We start from the raw sequence: 25,064 nt of genomic DNA on the forward strand, positions 1-25,064 counted from the left end.
AACAGCTGCTGTGAATCACTTTTGTATTTAGTTGGGCTAAAGAGCTAAGAGTGGCAATGCATTGCTTTAATCCACGCGTGTAGGTTAGATTAAAACCCAACTTCGCGCCAAACTCGCCTCCATTTTCCTATGGGGAGAGACAGACGCTTCGTGCGGCAGCGCTGCGCACGGCCCATCGCAGTGCCTGCCGGAGGCGAGCCCTGTCCTGACGTTTGCACACGGCCCCTTGCCGTGCAGAGGAGGTGGGGGGCCAGCAGAGGCCGCGCCCGCCAGTGCCAGAGGGTGAGGGTGAGCGGTCAGGCCGGGTTGTTTCTGTGCGGTAGTGCTGTTCTCGGGCTTGAGGGTTGTGTCTGGTTCCTCACTTTCTGTGGTGTTTTGGCCCTGCCCCTGCTGTTCTTGCCTTTTGTCTCGGTTTGTGGGTGGCCTTTATACCTTGAGGAGGCAGGTTCTCTTTTCTAGGGGTGATAGTGCTGGGAAAGGGCTCCTCTATTTCTCTCAAAAGTGCTGAGCTCAGCTATGTATTGAGATCAAGTGGGTTTGTGGAGGCTCAGCTGAGGGGCAGCTCAGTTCCTGCGTGGTCCAGTGCTGACCTCCTGCTTAGGAAAGGCATTTTCCATGTCCTTAGGCATGGATGCAGTTCATTTTTACAGATGGTGAGGAAAGCTTGTCTTGTGGAGTCAGGCACATGGTGCTGAGGGTTGAAAGCTTAATGAAAACATGGCTCAACAAAAAGAATGGCTGGAGAGGGGTCTTTTTCTCCAATACTCATTTAAATTACAGAGAAAAACAACCCAAGTTTTGAGGTGTTAAGGTGATGGCTCAGCTTTGGCTGGAGGTGACTTAAATGTGGGGAGCTTCTTAGGGTCCTTTGAAAATCTGTTAGGCTGGGTGCTAGTTAGTGCTTCAGAGCATTGCTTTCAAAGGCTCATGTTTCATATAAGTAGGCACAGATATTCTAAGTGGTGCATACTGCAACCTTGGGGAAGGTCTGTGCTGGTGGTGATTAGATGAACAATCCTGCTCCGTTTCCTTTAAATTATGGGGTTTGTTTGAACTGATAGAGATTAATTGTGCAGGAAGTGTTTGTAGGTTCAGGTACTAGCTTGTTAAATCTGAATAGCTACAATCTGGGCTCACATGCATTTGTGAATGGTGGTCATGCGTGTGTTAATACAGATGTTTTATTAACAGACAGAAGAGTATCTGCAAAATGGCAACTGCTCAGAAGCAAAGGAATTGCATGGTACGATTTTCTTGTGTGTTTCAGCACAGTATATTATTTGAATTGGAAAAGTCAGTGGATTTTAGCTGAAATAGTGCACCCAGCTGCTGTGTATTATTTCTTCACTTGGAAATTACAGGCTAATTCAGTCTTTTAACTATGAATAAAGATGCTTAATAGCCAAATAGTTTGAGTCTGAACTCATGGTCATGCACTTGGTAGAAATCAGCAATGTCCTAAAAATATAGTTACATCAAGTGTTAGTAATATGCTTAACTTTATAAATTATGAAAGTCATACTTTTCAATTAATTTCAAATGTTAAGCAGGCATTGTACCAGATTGTAGACTGTAAAGGTTTCTTGTTGTGGACAGAGATTAATTCCTTTCTTTAACTTTCAGAGTGCAGTTGTATTTCCAAACAAAATATCTACTGAACAGCAATCCCTGATGCTAGTGAAGAGGCTCCTGGCAGTAGCAGTATCCTGCATTACGTATCTGAGAGGAATTTTTCCTGAAAGTGCCTATGGAACAAGATACATGGATGGTAAGAGGCTGTTTTCATGATTGTTTGCAAAATCTGTTGTCATAGGGTTGTTAAGAAGTTACTGAGTGTTTTTAAAGCCACTTGGTCTTCTTAACTAAAGATAATAGCCATTTTCAATGATTGTAATGGAAACTTCACTAATACATTCATCATTGAATTTTGTTAGATAGTGGTGATGCTAACTCATCAAAACTATGCCTGCACCTGTTGGTAATGTTAATTTTAGTCTGCTTTTGATATATACTTTTAGGGAATTAACTTCACTTTCTTAGCAATGTAGTTTCATTTTGTCCTAAGTAAATATGTATGCATATATTCTTTTTTTGAGATGTCTGTGTCAAAATTCTGAGGGAAGACAAGAACTGTCCTGGCTCTACTCAGCTGGTGAAATGGTATGTTAATTACAGTGCATATATAACACTTCCGTAGTGTGTCAGTTCTGAAAGATACCTTTCTGGCTGCTTGCAGATACAAGGAAAAAAGTTCACTTGCTGTGAGTGAACAACTGCTCAGGCAGTGCTTTTAGTGCATGGTATTTATTATGTTGACAATTTTTTCTTTAAATGGAAAGTCAAAATGTGTGTGTTTTCAGTAGAGATGTAATTGACTTGTACAGTCATGTTTCTAGAAAGGCTTATAACTTGGTTCTTACTAAAGCACAAATCTTTGTTTACAGAATGATTATACTTTATGTTTAGTTTCTGTGGGTGTATTATGTGTGCTCAAGGGTGCATGTAAATGCATAAATCTAACCAGTAGTTCCTCTCTAGTTGAACAGGAGATGCAGTGTTACCATTTTGCATTTTGAATTTAAAGATCTTGCTCTCAGACTTGTATAAGAAAGCAGTACTGTTGGCCTTTATATTCAAAGGCAGAGTTGTGTCTGGAAATGATAGTCTATCTGCTTGTACATTCACACAGTTGAGTGTAAGTATGTAATTTGGGAATAGAGGTATTTATTTTGATTTTCTTTCTGCTCACAATAACTGTGAGATTTGTTCATGGCTGCTCTCGTTGTTTAGAAAAGACTATATAGGGCCTTTGCCTTATATACACATTCCTATTTTTTGTTATCTCTATAAAAGTAATCTTTGTTCTTTTAACACTTTTATCAGTTGTAGTACAAGGTAAGGCATTAGAAATGATGCTGCATTCAGGAGAGGGGGTTTGCAGCCACTGTCACTGTTGAGGTGTTCACAGATGTAGGTCTGAGTTCTGATGTTAAAGGTGAAATTAGTCATCCACTCTTTGTCCACATGTCATCACTAAGAGAGAGGGAATAAAAAGGCTTCCTTTACTGTAACCTGGAATTTCTTAATTGATCTTCTGTAGTAGAGGAAACTGAAGTGGTGCCAAGTGCATTCCACCTTACCTCATGCATCAAACATTAGCAAGGGCAGTGGTGTGGCAGCCTGTGGATGCTGACAAGGAAAAGCTCCCTGTTTTTTTGGAAAGGGTGTGTGCTACCTTTTTGGAGTTTACAGGTGAGTAGCCTTTCTTAACTCAGCATCGTGTACACACCAAAACCAATTTTTGCTTGTTGACTATATTCAAAAGAAATGTTAGAAAAAAATTAGGGTAAGTTTTAGTTCACTATTTGACTGTTGTTTACATGTTATATAAAAAGCAAATTGCAACATCTAAATAAAGGCAGTAACACTCCTTTGTGCTTCAGAGATGATGCTGTTCAGCTGAAGCACTTATTTGTAAACTGATTAATGAATACATGTGTTAGAAGGTGTTTGAAAAGGGTAAGTGTACAACTGTATTATGTTTTTATTGATAAATTACAGATTATATTTTTACTTACTCTGCAAAGAAGTTAGGATGATTTGGTGTTACAAAGATAGTCATCACTTGTATCACTACTAATAAGGTAGAATAACGGAATAAGTATTATTTATTGCTGTAATGTAATACTAAGAAGGCTAAGCAAGAATTTCATTTTTTGGGACTTTTATGTAGTCAGAAGCAAAGCAAATGGAAATTAGTAGTAGATGGACAATATGATTTGATTTTTGCAGGATGTTAGGATGCTATGACGCCTTGCAGAAGAAATACGTAAGTCTTCCAATACAATTTAGCTATTTTAAATGTATTGAAATATTCATTTATATAAGTCCATTGGCTGCCAGTGTAATTATAGGATTTGGGAATGGCTGTGCTTTAATATGTTAAAACAGTTAGCTACAATGTGGGATGCACAGACACTTCAGGATAATATTCTTTGTAAACAAAAACACTTAAAGTCAGGGATACGTAGGCATTTGCTTCTGCTGGTTGAGGAAGTCCTTTCTTAAACAGATAGAGTTAAGCATATGAAGAGGTTTTTCTTGAAACAGGCCTTAGTTGTCTATATTGCTTTCCAGAGCTAGAGAAGCAAAACAGTTTGGTAAGCAGAAATGGGCTATGGAATACATTTAATGTTCTTTTTCTTTCTCTAATTATGTTTCTGACAGCTGAGAATGATTGTCCTGGCAGTAAGTATCTTTCAAAACTAAGGTATGCATTTTTTAATGTAGATGCTTAAAGATATGTACAGTTCTTACTCTGTTTCCTCTCTTTACTTTAAAAATACAGGTCTATACCCATCCAGAAGATCCTCAGGTAAATCTGCTAGAATATTTTACTGGTGTGAAGAGAGCAATGGGCTGGAGCTGGCTTCAACCCATGTATTCCTTCCCTGTGACTGGGGATGCCCCATGTCATGACGGTGTATACAAGCAAGAGTGTCACATTAAAAAAAATAAATTAAAAAATCTTAATATCTAATGTAAGAATCACTAGAGCTAATCAAAACTGCCACATAGTGAATTGCCTTTGAATATCTAGTGTCAGGTTATTCTCAGGCCAGTACAAGAAACCCAAAGTGTTGTTGCAGAGTTAAATGCCTGTAAAGATGCATCGTCCTAACTCTGTATAACAAATTTATGGAACTTCTTTCTGAAAAACGCGGTATGTTTTAACTGACCACTGGGTGTCACCATGTCTGTTACATGTGTGAAACATTTTTGTAGTGACTAAAATTTGAGTGAGTATTTTATTCTGAAAACATAAGCTGATGTTTCAAAATATTTTATCATGGTGATTCCTGGAAAATAATGTAGATAATAATTTTTATTTGATGACAATTACATACATTAATACTGTTAATTGTTACAGCATTAGAAAGCTGTATTCAGTGCGTGTAAGTGGATCAGACAGGAGTTGGGCTATCATTATTTTCTTTAAATGCAAGGTTAATAGATTACTAGACAGAAGCAGCAGCAGTAATAGTTTGCTTGACAGCTGATAGTTTAATAATTACTGGACTTGTTTGCAGACAGTTACAGAATGTTACCACTTCAAATTCAAGTACACCCACAATGGGCCACTCCTGGATTTCAGCAGGTACTGTCGCTGTGATTTTACTTTGCTCTGTGGTTTTACAGTCCATTTCCATACACCTGAATGTAAAAGCTTTGGATTTTATCTGTTTGGTGTTTCTGTTTTTAATTCTGGATCTTAAGACTCATTTTAACCTGTAAGGCATAAGCCTGCTTCTCTGATACCCTGCAGGGAAGGAGATAATGATCTGCAGAGGGGTGAGACATTTGAAACCATCACAGTTTAAGGGTATGATTCCAAAAGACAGGGTTACCCAATTAAATATCTCACAGTTGCTTGCCTTGCACTGGCTGTTCTGGTCCTCGGGTGCCTCTCTAAGCTGTGTGGCTGTGAGGAGCAGGGGAGTAGAGGGAGAGAAATTTTAGTGGCAGTAAGGTAAGATTTGGGTCACCTGCTGGCAGAACAGGAGCATGGAAATGTCAGAATGCCAAGAGTCACTTAGACATGCATTTTTTTATCAGTAACCATTCTTGTCAAAGTCAATACTGTTACTTTTTTTATTTAAGGAAAAGCAAGTATGTAAGACTTCTCAGAACTGGGGCTTTGAAAAGTATCTACTTTTTTCTTTCTTTCAGATTGGGTGTTTTTTAGGCATTGTGTAATGTAAAATACAGTAGTTTGTCACAGCTGCTGAACCATAATGCTTTCATGATGTCCCTGGCTCAGGATTTGATCTTCCAAGGGGCAGAGAACATGCAGGTCACTCGATATTAGGAATTGCAGTGCATGTAGTCTCAGACTTTAGGCAATAAATGTGATGTCTGCTTTTGACACTCATAGTCTGTTAAACAGTCATCTGTCAGTACTAGAAGCAGCTTACTCTGTATAAAAAAAAAAATATCTGAATACTTTGTCTGTTTTTAGTAAGAATGAAAGGAATGATTCCACGATCACCTGTGCAGACACCAGGAAAGCAAGTGTCCTCCTCATTCGGAAGATATATATTCTGATGCAAAACCTGAGTCCATTACCAAATGATGTTTTCCTGACTATGAAGCTGTTTTATTACGATGAAGGTAGTATTTCCATATTATCTAGATTTCTCAACTGTGTTCAGACTTTGAAAACAATTCAACAAAATGTTTTAATGGGTAGTCTCTATGGTTGCTGGGACCTATTAAATGATGTTATTTTGCATGTCTCTCTTTCTCAGGACAATTTCTAAAATCCAAGGGGAATAGATTTGATCTTGTTATGGGAACACAATCTTGTCAGTGACTTAATTGGAGCAAGGATTTCAGTGTGTTTTAAAAACAAATCAAGTGTTCCTGATTATGTTAGGATATAACATGTTTGCCAGACTAGTTCTAGTTTAGGTGACTATTTAAAAGTCTAGCTCTGCTTTCAGAATGTATTATTGCTATATAATGAAAAATCAGAGCTTCTAGCTCATCTCTTTGCATGTATAAACTGTTTCAAATAGCGTTAATTGGGTTTTGCCTGTTGAGTAGGGGAAAAAGAACTTAATTTACTACAAGTTGAATATTGATTATTTTTTGAATCAATCAACTTTTTTTAAAGGGGAAAAGAGTCTTTTTGCTGCACAAGTTAAACTTAATTTTACAACAATGTGTTTCATTCTAACACATTTAATGAATTCTTTTCTGCAGTTACACCGTCTGATTACCAACCTCCTGGTTTTAAGGAGGGTGAATGTGAGGGGATGATTTTTGAGGGAGAGCCTATGTATCTGAATGTGGGTGAAGTTCCAACGCCTTTTCATATGCTGAAAGTTAAAGTTACAACTGAAAAACAACGAATGGAAAATGTTGATAAAAGCATCCTAAAGCATGGAGAGACTAATGTGCCTCTCCACGTGCTCAGAGTGGACAGAGATGATCCAGAAGAAGAGAACCAGGACGTGAATGTAAGAGCACAAATGTTTTATGTAGCTTGTTGAAATTTTTTGTGATTTATAGTCTAGAAAAGGGCCATTGTTTTACTGCGTGTCTTACTATAACATCAATTAAAAACTGTGTTTCCAGATATATTTAAGCAAGACAATATGTCTTCAATACATTTTTTTTTTAATTTTACTGCTCTAGTTAGCAATCTGTCATTCTTAAAGCAGTATTGAACAAGTGTATCTGCATAATGTCCGGCAGCAGCAGCAGCAGCATTGTTAGTAGTCGTGTCTCTGTGAGACCAGAGAGGAGCAGCAGGGTGAGAAGCAGAGGGGCAGCTTCATGCTGTGGGGACAGGTGCCATTTGTTCAGCTCCACACACAGGACACAGGTGAAACCTCCCTGGAGCTGTCCCATACTAGTCTCAAGTGAGCTGCTGCAGCCAGGCGGTTTTGTCTGGCAATAAATTTGCTGTTGAATCCTCTTGTATGACAGTGCACATACAGCTAGTAATGCCACAGCTAAAGTTAAAACAAACCCAATTCTGTATTGGGATTTTTCCCTGGGGAAATTGGCCTAGAAAAAAGCACAAAGCAAAGCTTGCTGAAGGCACGAGTGCGTGACAGACTTGTGCATCCTGCTGCTGATGGTAGAGTGCCTGAGGTGGCTCTTTGGACTGTGTTTGTGCAGGCTTCAGCAATTGGAGGCATAGATTTCTGGGGTCAGTTCAGGCTGGCAGCAAATACCTTTAGTCATGTTAGAAAGTGCAAATATGTGTGCTGATCTATATTGTTCATAGGTGAGATGGAGGCAGAGCTTCAAGGCCTTTGGCTGCTTCCTTTCACAGCTTATTCTGGACCTGTCTGCCCTTTTCTCTTACTGCATACATGGAGCATTTTGATAATTGCGAGTGAACATTTTTAACTTTAGTTTTAATAGGTACAAGTTCTAGCAAAGCATTTTTGTTGGTATGAATCTTGGCAAACTGAGTTTCCTCAGTTAGCATTGGTAGGCAGGCCTGTAGGTGATGAGATGCAAATAAACCCCTTGGCCCTCTAAATCTGCATATGCCTCTGAATTGCTGTTTGACAGGCAATAGGAAGGTGGTAATTGATGCGCTGATAGTATTCTTTCAATATCAATTGTTACAATTTTAGTATTTTTTACAGATGTTTTTCTTGGTAGTTGAATTAAATATGCGCTTGAATTAATAACTAAATAATGCTGAGGTAGTTTGTACGTTCCATGTCAGTTTCAATTATTTCAATACAGTTTGTTCCACTCGGAATCCATCTAAAGCTCTGGTTCTAAGCATCTGAGTACAAACCCTCTTCCCTATTTGTCTTCAGTAAGTGATAGACCTTTTTCTTAATCTAGGAAGATCTTGTCTTGGATAATAAAGTAGAAGATAGGAATAATGTACATATTTCAGAAACTCAAGGTAACGTTTACATATATTTTTCAAGTCCTCAGTTTGTGCCTCTTTTTCCTGATGTTACTAAAACGAAAACTCAATTTTCTGACATAGACCCCTATATTAAAATTTACATTCTATTTTCTGCACATACAATGCTATGCCTTTATTTTCTAGTGTGGCTTTGTTCTGTGAAGTGTTTGGTTAGCAAATGCACATTTTCATGTTTATGTTCGAAAAATCTGATCTTTCATTCCATTTTAGCAGATAAGCTAAACTTAATGGGTTAAATATTTAGAAACTAATTTTGCTGTTTGATTTTTCTATTATTATTGTTGCTGTTGTTTTACTAACATATTTAATTTCCACATAAAGTTTGCAGAGGTGTTTTGCTCTTGAGTTCATTATGGCAGACTTGAGAAGCAGAATTCTCTGTTCAAAAAGTGGTCCAGGTCTGTTTTTCTTTAAATCGCAGCTGTTTAGACTATATCCTCACAGCTTCAGCCACTAAGTAAGTTTAGCAGAAATACAACTTTTAGCCACCTTTTTTCCTTAAGCTCTGACTGTGGTAGGACCATGGTCTGATTCTGCAATCTATACATGTTTCAATCTGTGTGGTTGTGGAGGAGTTGAGACTGTCGGGGCTTGCGTACACAGAAGAGTTTTTATGTTGCGATAGACTGAATGATACCCATGTGAAAATACCTGTACATATGATGCATGTTCTTCTGTACAAAGGAAGTTGTTCATTACTGTGGTGTGCTATTCCTGATACAATCAGTAGCTTCATCTCAAAATATGTTTTGTTGTATGAATGACTGTATGATTATGTCTGTGCTGCTGGCTACTTTTGTGCCTTTTCTAGCTGCTTACTTTCACAGCTTACTCTGGACCTGTCTGCCCTTTTCTCTTACTGCATACATGGGGCATTTTGATAATTGCGAGTGAACATTTTTAACTTTAGTTTTAATAGGTACAAGTTCTAGCAAAGCATTTTTGTTGGTATGAATCTTGGCAAACTGAGTTTCCTCAAGTAAAACCCTAACACTGTAAAATCTGTCAGTGTGAAGCGACACAAACAATGTGAGTAGCAGCAAAAAGCAAATTCCAGCTGGAAGCCTATCAGGCACCACTTCTCAAAAAGGTACCAAAAACATTTACTTCTGTTTTACTTTAAAAAAAAAATAATAAAAAAAATCATATAACAACTTCAATAAGCAATTGAACTGAGAGTTCTGCAGAGAGTACAACTAATCTTATGTTTTGGAAGCACTCTGAGGACTCTTAACACTGCAAGGCAAAGCTGCCTTCTCCCTTGTTATCAAATAAACAGTTATGCTCTTCCCACAATGCAGGACATTAGGAAGTACCTGCTTATCCTTTCTGATGAAAAACAGCAGCACCTCTCATTGGATTTTTCTTAGCCTTTATAAATAGATAGTTTCTTTGCTGTTTACTTACAATCATATAAGTGTCCTCCACTGTAAGCTCTGAATGCAGAAGTGCCAATAAAATAACTGCCCTGACTATACTGTCCTGACTGCAGCTCCTACCAGAAATTTGCCCTGGAAGCATTCCACTCTTTTTTAAATCGTTGCTCCAAGATGTGGACCCAGACCATGTCCAATTCAAGACATGAGACAGCAAACTCTGTCCTCAGGGATCTCTGTGAGCAGAAGCTTCCCTTTAAGATTTTAGAGAAACTGGGAGGAAAAGCAGAAGAGGATTTATCTTCAGATTCCCCAAGATAGCCCAGCGGCTCCAAGATTGAACTTTGCTACCAAACGAACAGAAGAATGAATTGCTGCTTGTTGATCTGCTCATCTTGGAGATGCTATATAGGAAGCATCCAGACAATACTGGTACCCATTTGCTGTACATAAAGCATTTCAAACATAGCAAAGAAAGATGAAAAGAGGAACTAAGTGCCCTTTTTGGAAGAAGATTAAGTAGAGATGATGTAGACGAGTATGCTCAGAAATGCTCTGATATGCTGATGTAAAATAGGATAGCTAAAGGAACACAGTTCTCAAGACTGTGAAGTAAAAAAACAAGCTTTATGACCAAAACCGGGGGTGGGGGGTGCAACCCTTTATTTGGATGAGAAGCCTATATAAAATGCCTTTTTTTTTTTTTTTTTTTTTTTTTTTCCTGTAGCAGATGCAGAGGCTTCTGTGGAGCTAATGAATATATGGCACTCCCAGAAGTGCCCATTAGTGCTGCTGCTTGCTCTGTTCACTCTTCTTAAAGCATTTCCCTAAAGCTGCATCTGCTTTGAAATATAACTCTGGTTCTGCAGACTTCAGAAACACCAATTTTACCTAAAAACTTCCAGACGCATTGCTTTCCACATAACTATAAAAGTGGCAACTGTGTCAGCGCTGAGGCTTTTGGTACTCCCAACCCAAACAAGACTAGCAGTTTGTTGGGGCTACCATGGTGTCTGAGTGCTTGCAGAGGCAGCTGGACAAAGCAAGTTGAGCCTGGATTTTAGAATGGATTGGAGTGTCCTGTCATTCAAGCCCAACACTGAACAGGCTGCGCTGCATATTTAAATAGTGACATTAATGTTGGCTGTGTTTTTTCAGAAATAAAACATGCAACTTTGCAAAAACAGCTAACATTTCCATGCTGTTCAAAAATGGTCATGGAAATGTGTAGAAAACGGTATGTGTAGATCAGCATGCTTATCTTGACAATGCTAGTAGGCTGCAGAACTGGAATAACCACATAAAGCTGTATCTGGTGCTTTTAGAAATTCATGGAAGTTCTAAAACCATGCAAAAATGCAGTGAATTGCTTGTCTTGTGGAGTTGGTATGATGTTTTATTTGCAGGAACTACAAGACGCAAGGAAAATGCATTTGTCACCCTGAAATTCTTCAGTCATTTCCACAGCTTAAGCACAGTCGTCTTGAACCAGTTTATGCTTATATCTGTATCCTAGAAAAAAACAGTATGGATTAGAAACAAGAGCAACAAAAAAAAAAATCTCCAGAACTGACTGCTCATTCTTCATGGCCTGTTTATGCAGCTGCAGGCAGTGACAAGAGAACTGTAGCTACAGGAACTGCAGCCAAAGTTGCTCAGTTGTGTGTGGTTGGGTTACAAATGGGAGCCGTCTGCTGGCAGTGGGTTCAGAATATGCAGAAGCTGTGCCAGAGTGGCCTCACAGAGCTGTTTGCCCATTCTGCAGTGCAAAATGAGCTCATGAGGATTTTTACTTGGAAGCAAATCCCAATGTAGGTGAGCCTTTAGCAGTACAGTATACATATGAATTCAGGGATCAAGCCCACTCTTCTGAAGAGCCCTGTGTATAAATCTGTACTACCTAGCATCTGCATCTCCTGCGTGCCTGTCATAGGAAGTTGTGATAGGAAATCACTGAATTAAATATGTAAGAGAGTGTAATGCTTGGCATTAGTGACTTGCTTGCACATAGAGAGTTAGAGCCCTTTTGAAGCACCTGTTCCCTGCAAGTGCATGTGTTCCTTGTGGCAAAACATCAGTGTTAAGAGGCTGCTAGTGTGTTGTCAACAGTGCGCTTTATTATTTAACTCTTTTATAGAACCAAATTTAACATGTGAAGAAGATGAAGTTACAAAGGCTGGAGGGAACCAGAATCTATATGTTTCTAATCCTCAGGTATGAAAACTGCACTCTGTCTTAAACTTTTACTAAAGCTTTTGTGAAGCTTCTTCCCCACTTTGAGTGATTAATAGGTAATCTGCTAAAGGTTTATTTAACACAGTCAGTATTTTCAGTAATGAAATGCCTTTACATTTTACTTCTTGGTGTTTTACAAAAAACAGTTAATATTTTAAAGCAATAACAAAAGGCTGTTCCTCTGTGGTACAGTCTTCAAACCAAACAGATGGTCTGACTGTTATTAAGAGAAATGGAAACATAATTTCCATGTTTATGAACTGCCATAACTAAACACTCTGCCTAATAGAAATTTCTCTGCTAATTCTGACAGACCAGAATTTGTTTAAAGGTTGATGAAAACTTAAAATGCAGGTTTATTACTCAGACTTAAAACTCAGGCTATATTCCTTGCATATAGCAAAATGGTACAATTTAAATGTGGAGGACTACTTCAAACATAGGTCTGTAAGATTTCTTAAAATGGGATAGCCCTAGGTAACTGTGAGTGACTTACCATATAAAAATAACTGATGCTTTCATCTGTCAGGGCTCTTTGACACATTCAGCTGTAAATAGTGCTGTTGACTTCAATGGGTATATTCCTGTATTTAAATTTCAGCTCAAATGCTGTGGTGAGCAAAACCAGAGCTTTTTACACGCTACAGCACTGAAGCCTGATCTAGTCTCTAATATTTATTTTTTTTTTACTGCTGTTACAAGGCCACATCTATTTTGTGATTTTAGGTTGATCATTTGGCAAGCAGGACGTCTAACCTTAATGTCTCAGAGAGCAGGACAAGAAGTGGAAAGATATTTCAAACCAGCACTGTTAGTACCGTTTTTTCTCTAGTTCTGTTCTTCCTATTTCTGTTCTTCTTTAAATCTTTTTCTGTTCCAAACAATGAATAAAACTCTAACCTTTAATACATTTCATGTTGACAGAATGAAATTCTTATCACTTCTAAAATTCCCATTAAATTCAACACATTTGGATTCTTAGTGTCTAAAAAAATTTGGTTCCAAAGAGTTAAAAGCTGAGTGTGGATGTTGTTAACACAGGTTGAGAAAGATTGATTAGGATTGATCTATATCTTCTTAATGTGTTTAGCCAAATTCCCCCTGGTTTAATCCACTGTCAATAGGAGAATGTGCCAGTAGAGATCCCCCAGATCAGTGTACAATATGCTTGCTAATGATTTTGCTTGGAAAATACAAGGCCAAAATTTTAACCTCAGCTCTATGACTCACTAACACCAAGAAAAATCCGTTATTTCTTTGCTTAATCACATTGCAGCAGATAAGTCTTGTAGTAGCCACTACTTGTGGGGAGCCAAATTCTTCCAGCCTTGCACAGGTGGATGGGAAGTTGTCTTCAGGGTGGAATTTGGCCTTTGAGGATGGCACTGGGGGCCCCCATCTGTGTGTTTCTGCTGCCTTTACCAACTCAGCTTGGTAGCCTCAGCTTTGTGAGGCTCTGGGGGGCCTTCACAAGACCTCAACATCTCTGTTACTTGTGAATGTTCAGGATTACTGGTAGGTTCTTCTCAGAAAAAGCTGTGGGGTGAATACTACCATTCTAGTAAGTGCTCTTCATTTAGAGTCAGGAGGGGAAATTACATGTCTGCCAAGGAAAATCATACCCTTCCTGTCCCTGCTCAGAAAAACGCTTTGTTAATTTTTAGCGCAGTAGTTGTGTTAAGGATTCATAATGTACGGCTCAATTGTTGCCAATAGTTTTCTCCTAAATTAATAGTTGCCTTATTAATGTAAAGGCTGATGAAGATCAATCTTGGGACCATGCAAAATGCATTCCTCAGCAGAATGTTCTAAAGAAATCCAGAAGAGAAATAGGTCTGTGTCTTAAAAATATCTGTGTATGGAAGCTGCATGCAAAAAGGGCTGTAAGTTTGCAGCAAATTCATGAAGTGGAGATGTTAAATTCAGAGTATAGAACTAGTAGATTCAGTCTTTTTGTAAAGTACTGCTTACTGCCGGATACAGGGGTTTTTCCAACCCAGGGTCATATGCAGTATTTATGTTGTTCACTGATGGGGGGTGGGGGTGGGGGGAGAGAACATCATTCTGTATGCTCACTATCACTGTATCTTTCTTTTAAAAAAAGGTTTTGTTGATGGAACTTAATACTAGAATTTAAAGCACAGCAGAGCTAAAAAGCAGCTGTGCTTTTAAATGATCAAAAGCACGGCAGAGTTAAAGGCTAAATGTCATCTTTTCACACATGTGCAAGTCAGAAATAATGGGATTAAACTCAGTAAGGCAAGCCTCTCTGGTGCTGAGCCCCCTCTCCTGTTGGTACGGGGCACTTGGCTGTTGTGCAGAGCCCTCCTGGTGCCGCCTGGCTCTGCACTGTCTGGAGTTGGGCCACTGTGTTGGGTCCCAGCTGCTCATGGAATTGAACTTCAGGTGTGTTGCCTCAGTGGAGGGGGAACAGCCTTCATTATGTTCTCTTGAAGCTGTGACACACAGAAGGTCCTGCCCTTACAGTATAAATACATCCCAGCCCTCCTTCAGTAATTTGGAGGGAGGGTCAATTCTGCCAGAAAAAAATATCCAGATGTTACTCCAGGCTTAGAACCTCTGGGCAGGGACCAGGTAATAGCAAGGTTGAGTCAGATGATTGACATGCAGCCCTTGATGCATTACACAGCTGTCTTGTTTGGGGTGGGCTTTTTCCATGTTCAACTTGCTAATCCTACGGAGCACGCCATGGTCTGTGCTGCGGGGCAACGTGTAATGGAGTATTTATTTTCCCTTGGCAGGTTCATCAGTTTGAGGTCTCATCTAGTCAAGATGTGCTGCCAAAAAGGAGAAAGATCAGTGAACCAAAGGAGCAGTTTTAGATAGCCATCTCCCCTGCTGTTTGTTTATAGAGTTCTTCCCCGAACCACTTCCATTTTGTTTAATGTGAATGTTCATATTTAAATATCTTTCGGGGATCTTTTCTGTTCTATTTGTAGTCAAAATGGAGGGTATTTTAAGGAAAGAAAATCTGTCAAGAAGCCCAGATGAAGAAATCGGAACTTATTTTTTATAGGAGGTCGCACCTCATCAGGAAAGAGAGAAGGTACCTGACTACTGATGTAACTGAGAAAATTTCCGTTAACAAAGGTGACTTGGGCGGTTTTGACTCCCTGCTTATAGTGTTTTTAAATCCTGATGGTGATTGTATAATGTTCATTACCCATAACACAAGGTTTCATCAGTAATTTTGGGCTGTATTTCAAAAAGCTGGGGAACTCCTTGTCCAGAACCTGCCTTATGGGGCACAAAACCCCTCAAGTCTTGGGTTAATTTCTAGAGCTTTACATGGCAGGTTGAAGAGGGCTCTGTTGTCAGTTACAGCAATATTACATTTTTTGCTTTTATTACTGGGACAGTTAGGGGGGCTTGATTCTTTGCATTTCTTCCAGACTGAAGGCAGCAGACGAGTTTGTAAAAAACCAAACATTCTTCATACCTTGAATTACATAATTCATGCCAGAACACAGGAATTTCTGTACAGCTGTGATAAAACATACGTAATTACAAAGTCTTAATCTGTGGCAGGCATCTGTTGTAACGGTGTGAGATTATTTGAAGAACCCACGTGTACTTAAAATGATTAATTGCAGAAGTTGGACATGGGGTCATTTCTTTTTCTAACAAAAAAATGTTAATTTTTCCTGTGCTGTAAATGAATTGGACTGAAGCTGTTTCTGCATGGCAAAGAGCTGCTGCTGTCTTTAGGTGGGAATAGCTGAACATTTCTTGACATTTTTGACTTCTAACTTAAGAACGTCTTGTTATCATTCCTCAGTTAAAACAATGTTAACATTTAGTTGTTGTGTATTTCTTTACAGCGTGGATTGGCATGCATACGTTTGGGGGCTTTAATGAAATGCGGTTAATACTTGGGAGCTCTAGCTCTGTAGGCCGCGGCTCCCTGGTCTTGTTCCAGCTGCTGGTTCTCTGGGGCTGACCCTGTATGGGATGATCAGAGCAGGGGTGTGTGGGCAGCAGGTCAGAGCAAGGCAAGAGCGAATTTGGCAAAAAAAAGTTGAAACGGGGTTTGTTGGTGGAAGCAGCTGTGCGGGGCAGGCACTTGCTGAGGATGCGCGTTTCTCTTGGGATTATCGCACTGAAACGGATCCCTGGGATTTAATTGGTGAGGACTGCTGGTGCCTTGGGCTGGTTCAGTGAGGTTGGGTGTGTGACTGTTGATTAACGCATTTATTTCTATAGGCTGAGAGAGTTGGGGTTGTTCAGCCTAGAGAAGAGAAGTTTCTGGGGAGACCTTACAGCAGCCTGCCAGCACCTAGAGGGGCCTACAAAGGGGCTGGAGAGGGACTTTTTACCAGGGCACATAGTGACAGGACAAGGGGTAATGGCTTTACCGTGAAAGAGGGTAGATTTACATTAGATGTAAGGAAGAGATGTTTTACGATGAGGGTGGTGAGGCACTGGAGCAGGCTGCCCGCAGAGGCGGTGGATGCCCCCTCCCTGGCAGTGCTCAAGGCCAGGCTGGATGGGGCTCTGAGCAGCCCGCTGTAGCGGAAGGTGCCCCCTCCGCCATGGCAGGGGGGCTGGAACTCGATGATCTTTGAAGTTCTTCCACCCCAAACCGTTCTGCGGCTCCACAGCAGAGAGCTGCCCCGTCCTGCCGCCCCCTCGCCCGGCTCCGCGGGCAAAGCGGCGGGGTGCGGGGAGGAGGGGTCGGAGGCGGCAGCCCTTCCGCTGGCGCCACCTTCCTCCCCAGGAGGAGGAGGAGGAGGGGCGATCCCGCCGCCGGCCGCGCTCATTGGAGGCTGCCGGCCGGGCGGGCTCCCATTCGCCGTCGCCGCGGGCCGGGCGGGGTTCCCGGAGCGGAGGAAGCCGCCGAGGCCGGCAGGAAGCTTTTCCTCTCCGTGGCCCCGAAGTTCGATCGCAGTGAGAGGTGCGGGGGTGGTTTGGGAAGGACCCCGCCGGGCAGGGGTAAGGTCGGGGGAAACGTGAACCAAAACAAGGGGTTTGTTTCCCAGCCTTGAAACTCCGGGGGGGTTGGGAATGGGACATACGAGGGCACGGCCATGTCCCCGTCGTCCCCCCGCTCCGCTTGCTGTTTTTGCACATTTCGCAGGGGAAAAGTTGTGAGATCTTGTTACTGGTGCGTGGGGTGTGGGGTGCTCGCGGGAGGTTCGGGGTTGGCAGCGTGGGAGCGCGAACCCGAGTGTACAGCTCCTTATAACCTCCGTGAAAAGGCGAGTGTCACCCGCGAGCGGGTCGCCACGGGGGGAGGTGGGAAAGAGCCGTGCCAAGGAAGGCGCTGCTTCTGCATCGCCCTGGAACCGAGCCGGGTGTCCCACGTCCCGTGTGGGTGCGGGACCCTGTCTCTTGTGAGCGCAAGTCGGGAGGTCCTTGGGTGCAAGGACTCGGCTGTGGCTCAGATCTGCCCTGATCTCCTTGAATGTACATTCATCTCCTCCAGCGTCTCAGGCAAGGAACGAACAGCTGCTCACTATCAGTGACTCTTGTACGGCCATCCTGGGAGGGGTGAGCTGAAAATTCCTGGGTAGAAGGGATGAGAGTTCCTTGTCCTTGTCTGTGCCTCCCTGGAGCCTGGGTTTTGGGGCTTGGAGCTTAGCAGTGTTGCAGTCCATAGTGTTTAGAAACAGGGCAGACCTCAGTTCTCTGTGTGCCCAGCCGGAGAGGGAGATGACGACCCTAACGCACCGAGGACGGCGTGCTGAGGCAGGAAGGAACTTGGACAAGAAGTCTGACAGTGAGAAAGATGCGCCTGCGGACAGAGACCTGAATGACGATGATCCTGGCGACTTCAAAGATATCCACCTCACGCTCATGGAGGAGGTGTTGCTCCTGGGGCTGAAGGACAAGGAGGTAAGGCAGGTGTCTGCGACGGCTGCATGTGCAGTGGTGGCAGCACTGCCTTGGTGTACCTGGAGGTGAGGTTCTCATTGTGCAGCAGAAGGGATCGTACGAGTTCCTCTGAATCCTGTTCAACAAAGCCTGCCTGCTTAGCGCAAACCACCTTCATCTGTAGCTTAAACTGGGCTGTGGTGATTGCTTGCAAGTGCTGTCCCACCAGCTCTGCCACAGGGACTGTAAGAAGCAGCTGGATGCAAAGGGTGCCTTATGGTATTGCACAGCTGCCATTTGCAGAAAAATGGTGGGTTTGTTCTTTGACAGGGTCAAAGACGTGGAGTAAAAGGAGCCTCACCTTGTGCATCAGATGGTAAATGTCCTCTTCCCTAGCCCAAGTGCACTTTCCTATCCAATACATAGGGACACTCTGAGCACTGTTTCTACTTTGTTAAAAGTTGGTGTGAAAAATGGCGGGGCAGGTTCTGAGAGAAGAGGGCAAGGTGAGAGAAGGCAGCTGGACTGGGGGTTGAAAGCAGGTGCAGGATGGGTCTGAACACAGCAATGGCAAAGGAGGTAGGAGCCACGTTTCTGTTTTCAGGCTGGTGATTTCCTTAGCCGGGTGGGAATGGCATCGTGCAGCTCCAGGCTTGAGGGGATTGGGACTGGATGGGAATCTCTGCTGGGCATTTGTTTTACTCCTGTGTGCTGGTTTAATGCCTTTCCTTGGCAGCAGTGGACAAACTTCACAGCTGGTTATTTTCAGGGGGTTCTCTGCTGGAAAGGGACCCTGGTCAAATGGAATTGTTTTGTGCTTATCAGCCAGTAGGAACTTGTTTCTCAACTCTGCCTAGAATGAGCTGGGGGAAGGGAGAAGATATCTTGTGTCGAGTTCTCTGAGCTGCTTGGCTCTTATCTACTGTGTTGGCATGCCTTGTCTTCTTTAGTGCATGCATCATCTTGATCTCTTTGGGGGAATCTGATGCTGCTATTCCTGTCAAGCAGATGGGGAAATCTAGACCAGGGAGAGCTAACCAGTTGCCCAAGGTGCTTCTTGGGATGATAATGAGAGGAGAGCCTTAAACACAGGTTTTTCAGCCCCAGGAGCACTCTTCCTCTGAGCCTGTCTCCCACCCTGAGGAAAGGAGATGCTGTGGTTGTCAAAGCTGTGGTAGATGGGCCACCTTCTCTTTATCTGTTTCTCTGGGTTGAAATTAAGCCCTTGTGAGGTGCCTGAACTTTTTTTTCCATAGTGCCCTGCTACTGCTGAGTTAGTCTGAGCTGGTGCCTTGCTCTCCCATAGACCTGCTCAGGCCATGGCTTCTGACGTGGACCGCACTCACAGATCCGGCAGGGAAGAGATGTGGGTTGTGTGAGTTACAAAGGCTTGTCGCTGTCCTGTTTAACAAACCCAGATAAGATCTAAGACTTGCTGAGCTGAATAGGAAGTAACAGGAGAGCAGGGCTGTAAAGAGAACATCATGCAAATAATTTTGGAGCAAATATTTGAGAGCAGCCTAGGAGCGTGGCATGGTCTGCTTTCTTCCTGGGCTATGTTTAGCGTTCTTGGCTTGGTTAATGTATTCCTGGGAATGGTCCTTCAGCCACCTGGAAGTTATGAGAGCACAACACATGTGAAGAAAACTTGTCATACTTTCCGTCCCCCACCCCTGTCTTCCCATTCTGTCCTTCCATGTTCCTCCATCTCAAAAGGAACACCAGAGGCAGCAGTAGCCTGGCCGTGAGCTGGGCTCCCAGGTACTGGGTTTTCCCAGCCCTGTTGTTCATTCATGGTTTGATGATTGGGAAAAAAAACAAGATAATTTTAGCCAAATCCAATGAGGTCACACTGTAATTTCATTATTTTAAGTACCAGCCTGTCCCCCTAGGAGAAACTGGCTGCACACCAGCCTGGCTTTTGTAACCAGTCTGATTCCAGAAGCTGAAAGTAACCCAGGAGCTTTCGACTTGTTTGATTTCAGACCTCTTAAAATTTTCTAGGGGTAACGTGCCTTCCAGCCCAGTAAATTGAAACTTTCAGCCACCTCCACACCCTTTTCTGGAGAACATGTTCGTAAAGGGCGAGTGCAAAAAACAGTGTGTCTCCTATGGACAGAAATCAGCAGGACAGGGATGAAAGGTTGCTTTGTCTTTCCTCACAAGGAAATGAAGAAAGCAAATAAAGATTTTCATTTCTTGTATGGTTCTGTGCTATGCAAGCTGAGCAACCCGGTATCCAGATGCACTGTATAAACAGACAGGCTGGGGACAAGAGTTGACCCGTGCAGACTGTAAAAACTTCCATGTAGGAGGGCTACATATTTTCAGCCTTTTTTCCTTAGGAACGGGGTGTGTTAGGTTGCTTTGTCTGGAGTCTCCTGGTAGCTTTTAGACCTGCCCTTTCTCTCCTCCTACCCACTCCCTCCAGAGAAAAAGAGCAATGAAAAGGGAGTTACGAACGAGCTGTAGTGTTTCTGTTGTATTGGCGTCCCCCTGCAAACAAGCACATTGTGACTTTGCATCCTGCTTGGCTCACCCTTCCCTTGGGCCCATCTCAAACACCAGCACCTGCCCCATTCCCAGCCCTGCTGCCTGCATGGACAAGCCTCTCCTTGCAGCCCTGCCTGCTGTCTGCTTGCCCTGAAATCCAAGGACTGCTGCCCTGCGTCTGTGCCACAATGCAGCAATCATTGGGCTGGAACAACTGGGCTTTGTTCTAATCAAGAGATAAAAGACAAGTGGAAGAAGGGAACGGAGAGGTCAACTAGGCTGTCCCATTGCTTCAAGCCAAGGTTATCTCTCTCCTGAGAAGCATCAGTTGAACGTTCTTAAACCTCAAGGGACAGAGACTTCCCTTCCCTGCCCCCTCCCTCCAGGGGTAAATCGTTCCTGGGCTTTCTTGTCCAGATGGTTATTTCTTCCTGGTGCCAGCTCCAATCTCTCTGGCTACAATTTTAGCCCAGGACTCTGTCCCATGCACAGTGGAAGTGGGAACTGGCCATTCCCTTCCATTCTGCTGCTGCCTTTTATGTGTCTGACCCCCCTTACCCTATTCTCCCTCTGTCTTCTCTTCCCTGGACTGAAAACCCCGATTCAATTGCTGGTTCCTTGTGGGTCATATTTTCCAGACCTCTGCACCTTCCTGTTGCTTTGCCAAATGCCTTAATTTTGGAGCTTGCGCTTCTTGGGGTGAGGACCCTGTCCCATGGCAGGCTCAGAGAACAGGGCTTGGGGCCAGGTGTGGAATGTGCCAAGTCCAAGCAGATCTGGTCGGCAGCAGTCCTAGTGCTGCACTGCTGGTGGGACCCAGACTGCTGCACCGCAGTCCCAAGGTGCCCACTCTGGGGGGAAGAGGTGGGATGTATTTTCTTGTCCTTCATCCCTGACTGGAAATCTCTTGCAGAAGGCTGCAGGCGGATTTGAGCGAGGGACTGGGGAAGCTCTTGTGCCCTGTGGTGGGAACAGGGGCTTGCTGCAGCCTGTGCCCTGTGGGACAGTGCTGTGGGTAGCAGGGAAACTCTTCTGCACAGTACTGATGAGCGATTTTTTTGTACAGCTAATTACTCTCAGGGCATGCCTGGAGCTAGTGGGGGCTTTCTTCAAGGAGAAGAGCAGATTTTGCCTCCTGTTTCCCCTGGGCACGTCTGCAGCAGGTGCTGAGACAGGCAGAGCAGAGCTCATGTCGCTGGTTGCAGCCTCACAGCAGCAGCAATATCCTGTGGCCAGGGGCTTGCCAGGGGAAAAGGCCCCACTTTTCTCATTTTCGTTCGGATTTTTTATGATCCAAGGTTGGGTGCAGCTGCCTGGCCAGCACTGGGGTGTGCCGGATGGTTGTGGGTGCAGTGGGAAAGGCACAGCCTGAATTGCTCAATGTTTACAGGGAGGTTTTGGGCAGGGAGGGGATTAGTTGGGGCTGCCAGGCACTTTTCACCTGGTAGGGAAAGTCCTTTTCTCCCTTTGGCCTGGGAGGCAGAGCTGTTAATGGGAGTTAGGAGAGTCACCTGAGCAGGGCCAGAGCTGTCCAGGAGGGGTGGAGGGCTCAGTAGAGTTCCCCTTCCCATCTGTCTTCTCCCCTTTCTATCCATCCTCTCTCCAAGGGCTACACCTCCTTCTGGAATGACTGCATCTCTTCAGGCCTGCGAGGTGGTATCCTCATTGAGCTGGCTCTGCGTGGCCGGATCCGCCTGGAGCCGCTCTCCATCAGGAAGAAGAGACTGCTGGAGAGGAAGGTGAAGGTGCTGCAGGAGCTGGGCTGAGGGCCTGATGGGTTTCAGGGCTCTGTCCACCCCAGCTGAGCCCTCTGGCAGTGAGCTTTGCTGAAGCAGTGCTGCACGCCAGGGCTGGTGCCATTCCTTCAGGAAGGGTGCAGGAGGTCTGCATCCAGCCTTATGCCATGTTTCCACTTTGTCCTTCCAGGTGCTCTTGAAGTCAGACGCGCCAACTGGTGATGTCTTGCTGGATGAGACCCTCCGACACATCAAGGCCACGGAGTCTGCAGAAACGGTGCAGACCTGGATAGAGCTGCTCACTGGTAGGGCCAGTTAGAGACACCATCTCCCCAGCTCCTTCAGGGCCTGTCCCTGCCACCTGTCCCCTCTTCGTGGCTTGGTCATCCCCTCGCTTCACTGGAGATGGGCAGGATATGGACAGCAGAACAGGGGAAGGCTGAATGTAGGGGCAGAGAATGGTTTTCTGGGTCTTTTTTGTTGGGAGCTTGGTGGAACACTTGGACCTCACTCCCCATTGCCTCTTTCTTCATGCTGAGTCTTCACTGAGTCTGGGGTCCAAGGTCCTGTTTAGAATGGGCTTTCCAAAGGGATCTGCCCCAGGCTGCTGTGCCCTGTGGCCACTGAGAGCTTTGCCAGCTTGGACTGATGGGAGAAGCGGGTCAGAGTCAGGCCAAGGGGGGGAAGAGGGTTCCTGCAGCAGTGACTGGTGTCTGTGAGAGCACAGATGGTCCTGGGCTGGAAGCAGCCTGGGCGCTGGCGTTGGGTGGCAAAGCTGTCGCTGCCCCAGCGTTGAACAGGGTCTCCTCTCCTGCAGGGGAGACCTGGAACCCCTTCAAGCTGCAGTACCAGCTGAGGAACGTGCGTGAGCGCATCGCCAAGGCGCTGGTGGAGAAGGGCATCCTCACCACCGAGAAGCAGAACTTCCTGCTCTTCGACATGACCACCCACCCTGTCAGCAACGCCACCGAGAAGCAGCGCTTGGTGAAGAAGCTCCAGGAGAGCATGCTGGAGCGGTGGGTGAATGACCCCCACCGCATGGAACGCAGGACTCTGGCTCTTCTTGTGTTGGCCCACTCCTCAGATGTACTGGAGAACGTTTTCGCCAGCCTGGCAGATGACAAGTACAATGTGGCAATGAACAGGACCAAGGACCTCCTCGATATGGACCCTGAGGTGGAAGCTGCCAAAGCCAGGGGCGCAGAGATGATCTGGGCTGTCCTGGCAGCCTTCAATAAGGCCTAAAAAGCCCCTGAACCCCCCAAACCAGCTGGGTGGCCTCACCCCCTTGATGTGAGGCCAGGTGTATACGGACATGAAGTTCCTGCAGCAGCGGGTGGGCTCAGGTTGTGGGGACCAGGAGGTTTTGCTCTCCCCCCTGGGCAGGGGTGGGAGAGTGAGAGCCCACCTGTGTGGGCAGGTCTCGCACTCCTCCAAAAACTGGTGCCTCTGGGGAGAGGTGCCCGTGCTTCTTCGCTCCTCTTCCAGTGCTCCTTGCCCATAGGCTTCCTTCTCAGGCCAGTGCAGAGCTGGGAGGTGGCAGAGCTCAGCTCTGCCTCTGCGTGCAGGAATCAAGCCACTCAGATGGGCCAAACCCCAGCAGAAATGGGGCTGTGGAGCAGCCTGTGCTCCCTGTGCACAGGCTTGTCTGACTATCTCTATGGCTCCCTGTTCCACGCACAGGTCTTGCCTCTGAGCTGCCTGGGCAGCGCAGATTCCCCTATGGAGCACGCTGACGTCCTTATGGTACGTGGTACGGCCAGGGGAGCAGGCAGGGGTCTGGTTCAGAGGGGTCTGGCAGCTGGGACCACCCCATGCTGGGCTGGCACAGGGCAGCCCAAAGCCATCGGTGCATGTTGCCATTGAGGAGCAGCTCTGCAAAGACCATGGAGCCCTGCCCTGGGCTGTGCCCTGTTGCTTACCTGCTCTTTCTAGTAAGAGGAAAAGTTAAACTGTGCAAAAAAAATTTTTTTTTTCATTCTCCCTTCCCCCACCACTTTAATCTCCTGTAGTTCATTTACATGTTATTTCTCTACAGCCCGAGGGAGTCCTGGGTATTTAAATCTGTCCTCTGTAGTTGCAGTGGGTCCAGCTGCCCGTTCTGGTAACAGGGTTTGCATCTGAAGGGGCTCTGGCATGGCAGAGGGGGTCCTCCGGGTTCCCACAGGTGCTGGTGGCACTTGCATTGTGAACTTGCCGGGTGGTCTCAGCTGCTGCTGCCTGCCTGCACCCAGCCGGGGGTCTGCAGGCAGGCGGGCCGCGTGCCATCTCCTATCCCGCTTCTTGTGCGGCCTGGGGGGCACCTTGGGCCTGCGGGGCACCGGTGAGGTGCCATCAACCCGGGATCCATTTGCCTCCCCGCGCGCCCGTCCCCTCCCGGGCCTTCGGCTGCCCGAGGGCTGTCCCTTTGCATCTGGATGCTGGCGGGGGGGTCCCCAAAACCCGTGGGTGGGGGAGGGGGTCCTCCTGGCACAGGCGCCTCTCCCCGCCCCCCGCGGTGTGCGGGCCGGAGCGGTGTGCACCCGGGGGTCACAAGCGCACACGCAGCCGCCTCCTGCCGCGCCCCCCTCCCCCGCGGTCCCTGCTGCCTGCAGGGGCTGGGGAGCGGGGCAGGAGCCGCGCCGCCCCTACGCCCCCCGCCTCCCGGGCCCTGCACAGGTGGCTTGGCGCTGCGGTGGGTGCCGGACCCCCCCCGGCGGCCCCTCCAGCCCCGGCAACGCTGGGGGGGGGGTGTCGGGGGGGGGGGGGGGCCCCGAGTCCCCGGGAGGAGGGGGAGGTCTGGGGCCGTGTGGGGGCGCCCCCGGCCCCGCCTCCCGCTCCCGCGCGCGGGCGGTGCCGCGCTGGGCTGGGCCGGGGCCCTCTGCCCCGCCCACGTGGTGCTGCCTCACTTCCCATTGGCCAGTGGCCGCTCCAGCCAAGGCG

General features: G+C 45.5%; 2 protein-coding genes across 5 annotated transcripts; both read left to right on the forward strand.

The window, feature by feature from the left end:
* The first annotated feature begins 260 nt into the window (after positions 1–260).
* On the forward strand, positions 261–15,018 carry HORMAD1 (HORMA domain containing 1). The gene is made up of 14 exons (XM_049805674.1): positions 261–282; positions 1,192–1,243; positions 1,624–1,768; positions 2,097–2,160; positions 3,793–3,829; positions 4,228–4,248; positions 4,349–4,375; positions 5,091–5,158; positions 6,020–6,171; positions 6,766–7,022; positions 8,377–8,440; positions 11,981–12,057; positions 12,805–12,888; positions 14,841–15,018. Exons 2-14 carry the CDS (start codon positions 1,211–1,213, stop codon positions 14,919–14,921), a joined length of 1,110 nt encoding a protein of 369 aa, XP_049661631.1. The 5' UTR covers positions 261–282; positions 1,192–1,210; the 3' UTR covers positions 14,922–15,018.
* Positions 15,019–16,904: 1,886 nt separating this feature from the next.
* On the forward strand, positions 16,905–24,182 carry GOLPH3L (golgi phosphoprotein 3 like). Of its 4 annotated transcripts, none has more exons than XM_049806320.1 (5): positions 16,905–16,993; positions 17,740–17,934; positions 22,014–22,151; positions 22,333–22,447; positions 22,960–24,182. In XM_049806320.1, the coding sequence occupies exons 2-5, from the start codon at positions 17,752–17,754 to the stop codon at positions 23,385–23,387; spliced, it is 864 nt and encodes a 287-aa protein (XP_049662277.1). In that variant the 5' UTR covers positions 16,905–16,993; positions 17,740–17,751; the 3' UTR covers positions 23,388–24,182. The 4 variants fall into 4 exon arrangements, with proteins under 4 accessions (XP_049662277.1, XP_049662279.1, XP_049662280.1 ...); XM_049806322.1 differs by having other exon boundaries at positions 16,923–17,031; XM_049806323.1 differs by having other exon boundaries at positions 16,923–17,031; positions 22,014–22,145.
* The last annotated feature ends 882 nt before the right edge of the window (positions 24,183–25,064 follow it).

This window comes from Accipiter gentilis, chromosome 7, assembly GCF_929443795.1.
Source record: "Accipiter gentilis chromosome 7, bAccGen1.1, whole genome shotgun sequence".
In the NCBI taxonomy this organism is placed as follows: Eukaryota; Metazoa; Chordata; class Aves; order Accipitriformes; family Accipitridae; genus Astur; species Astur gentilis.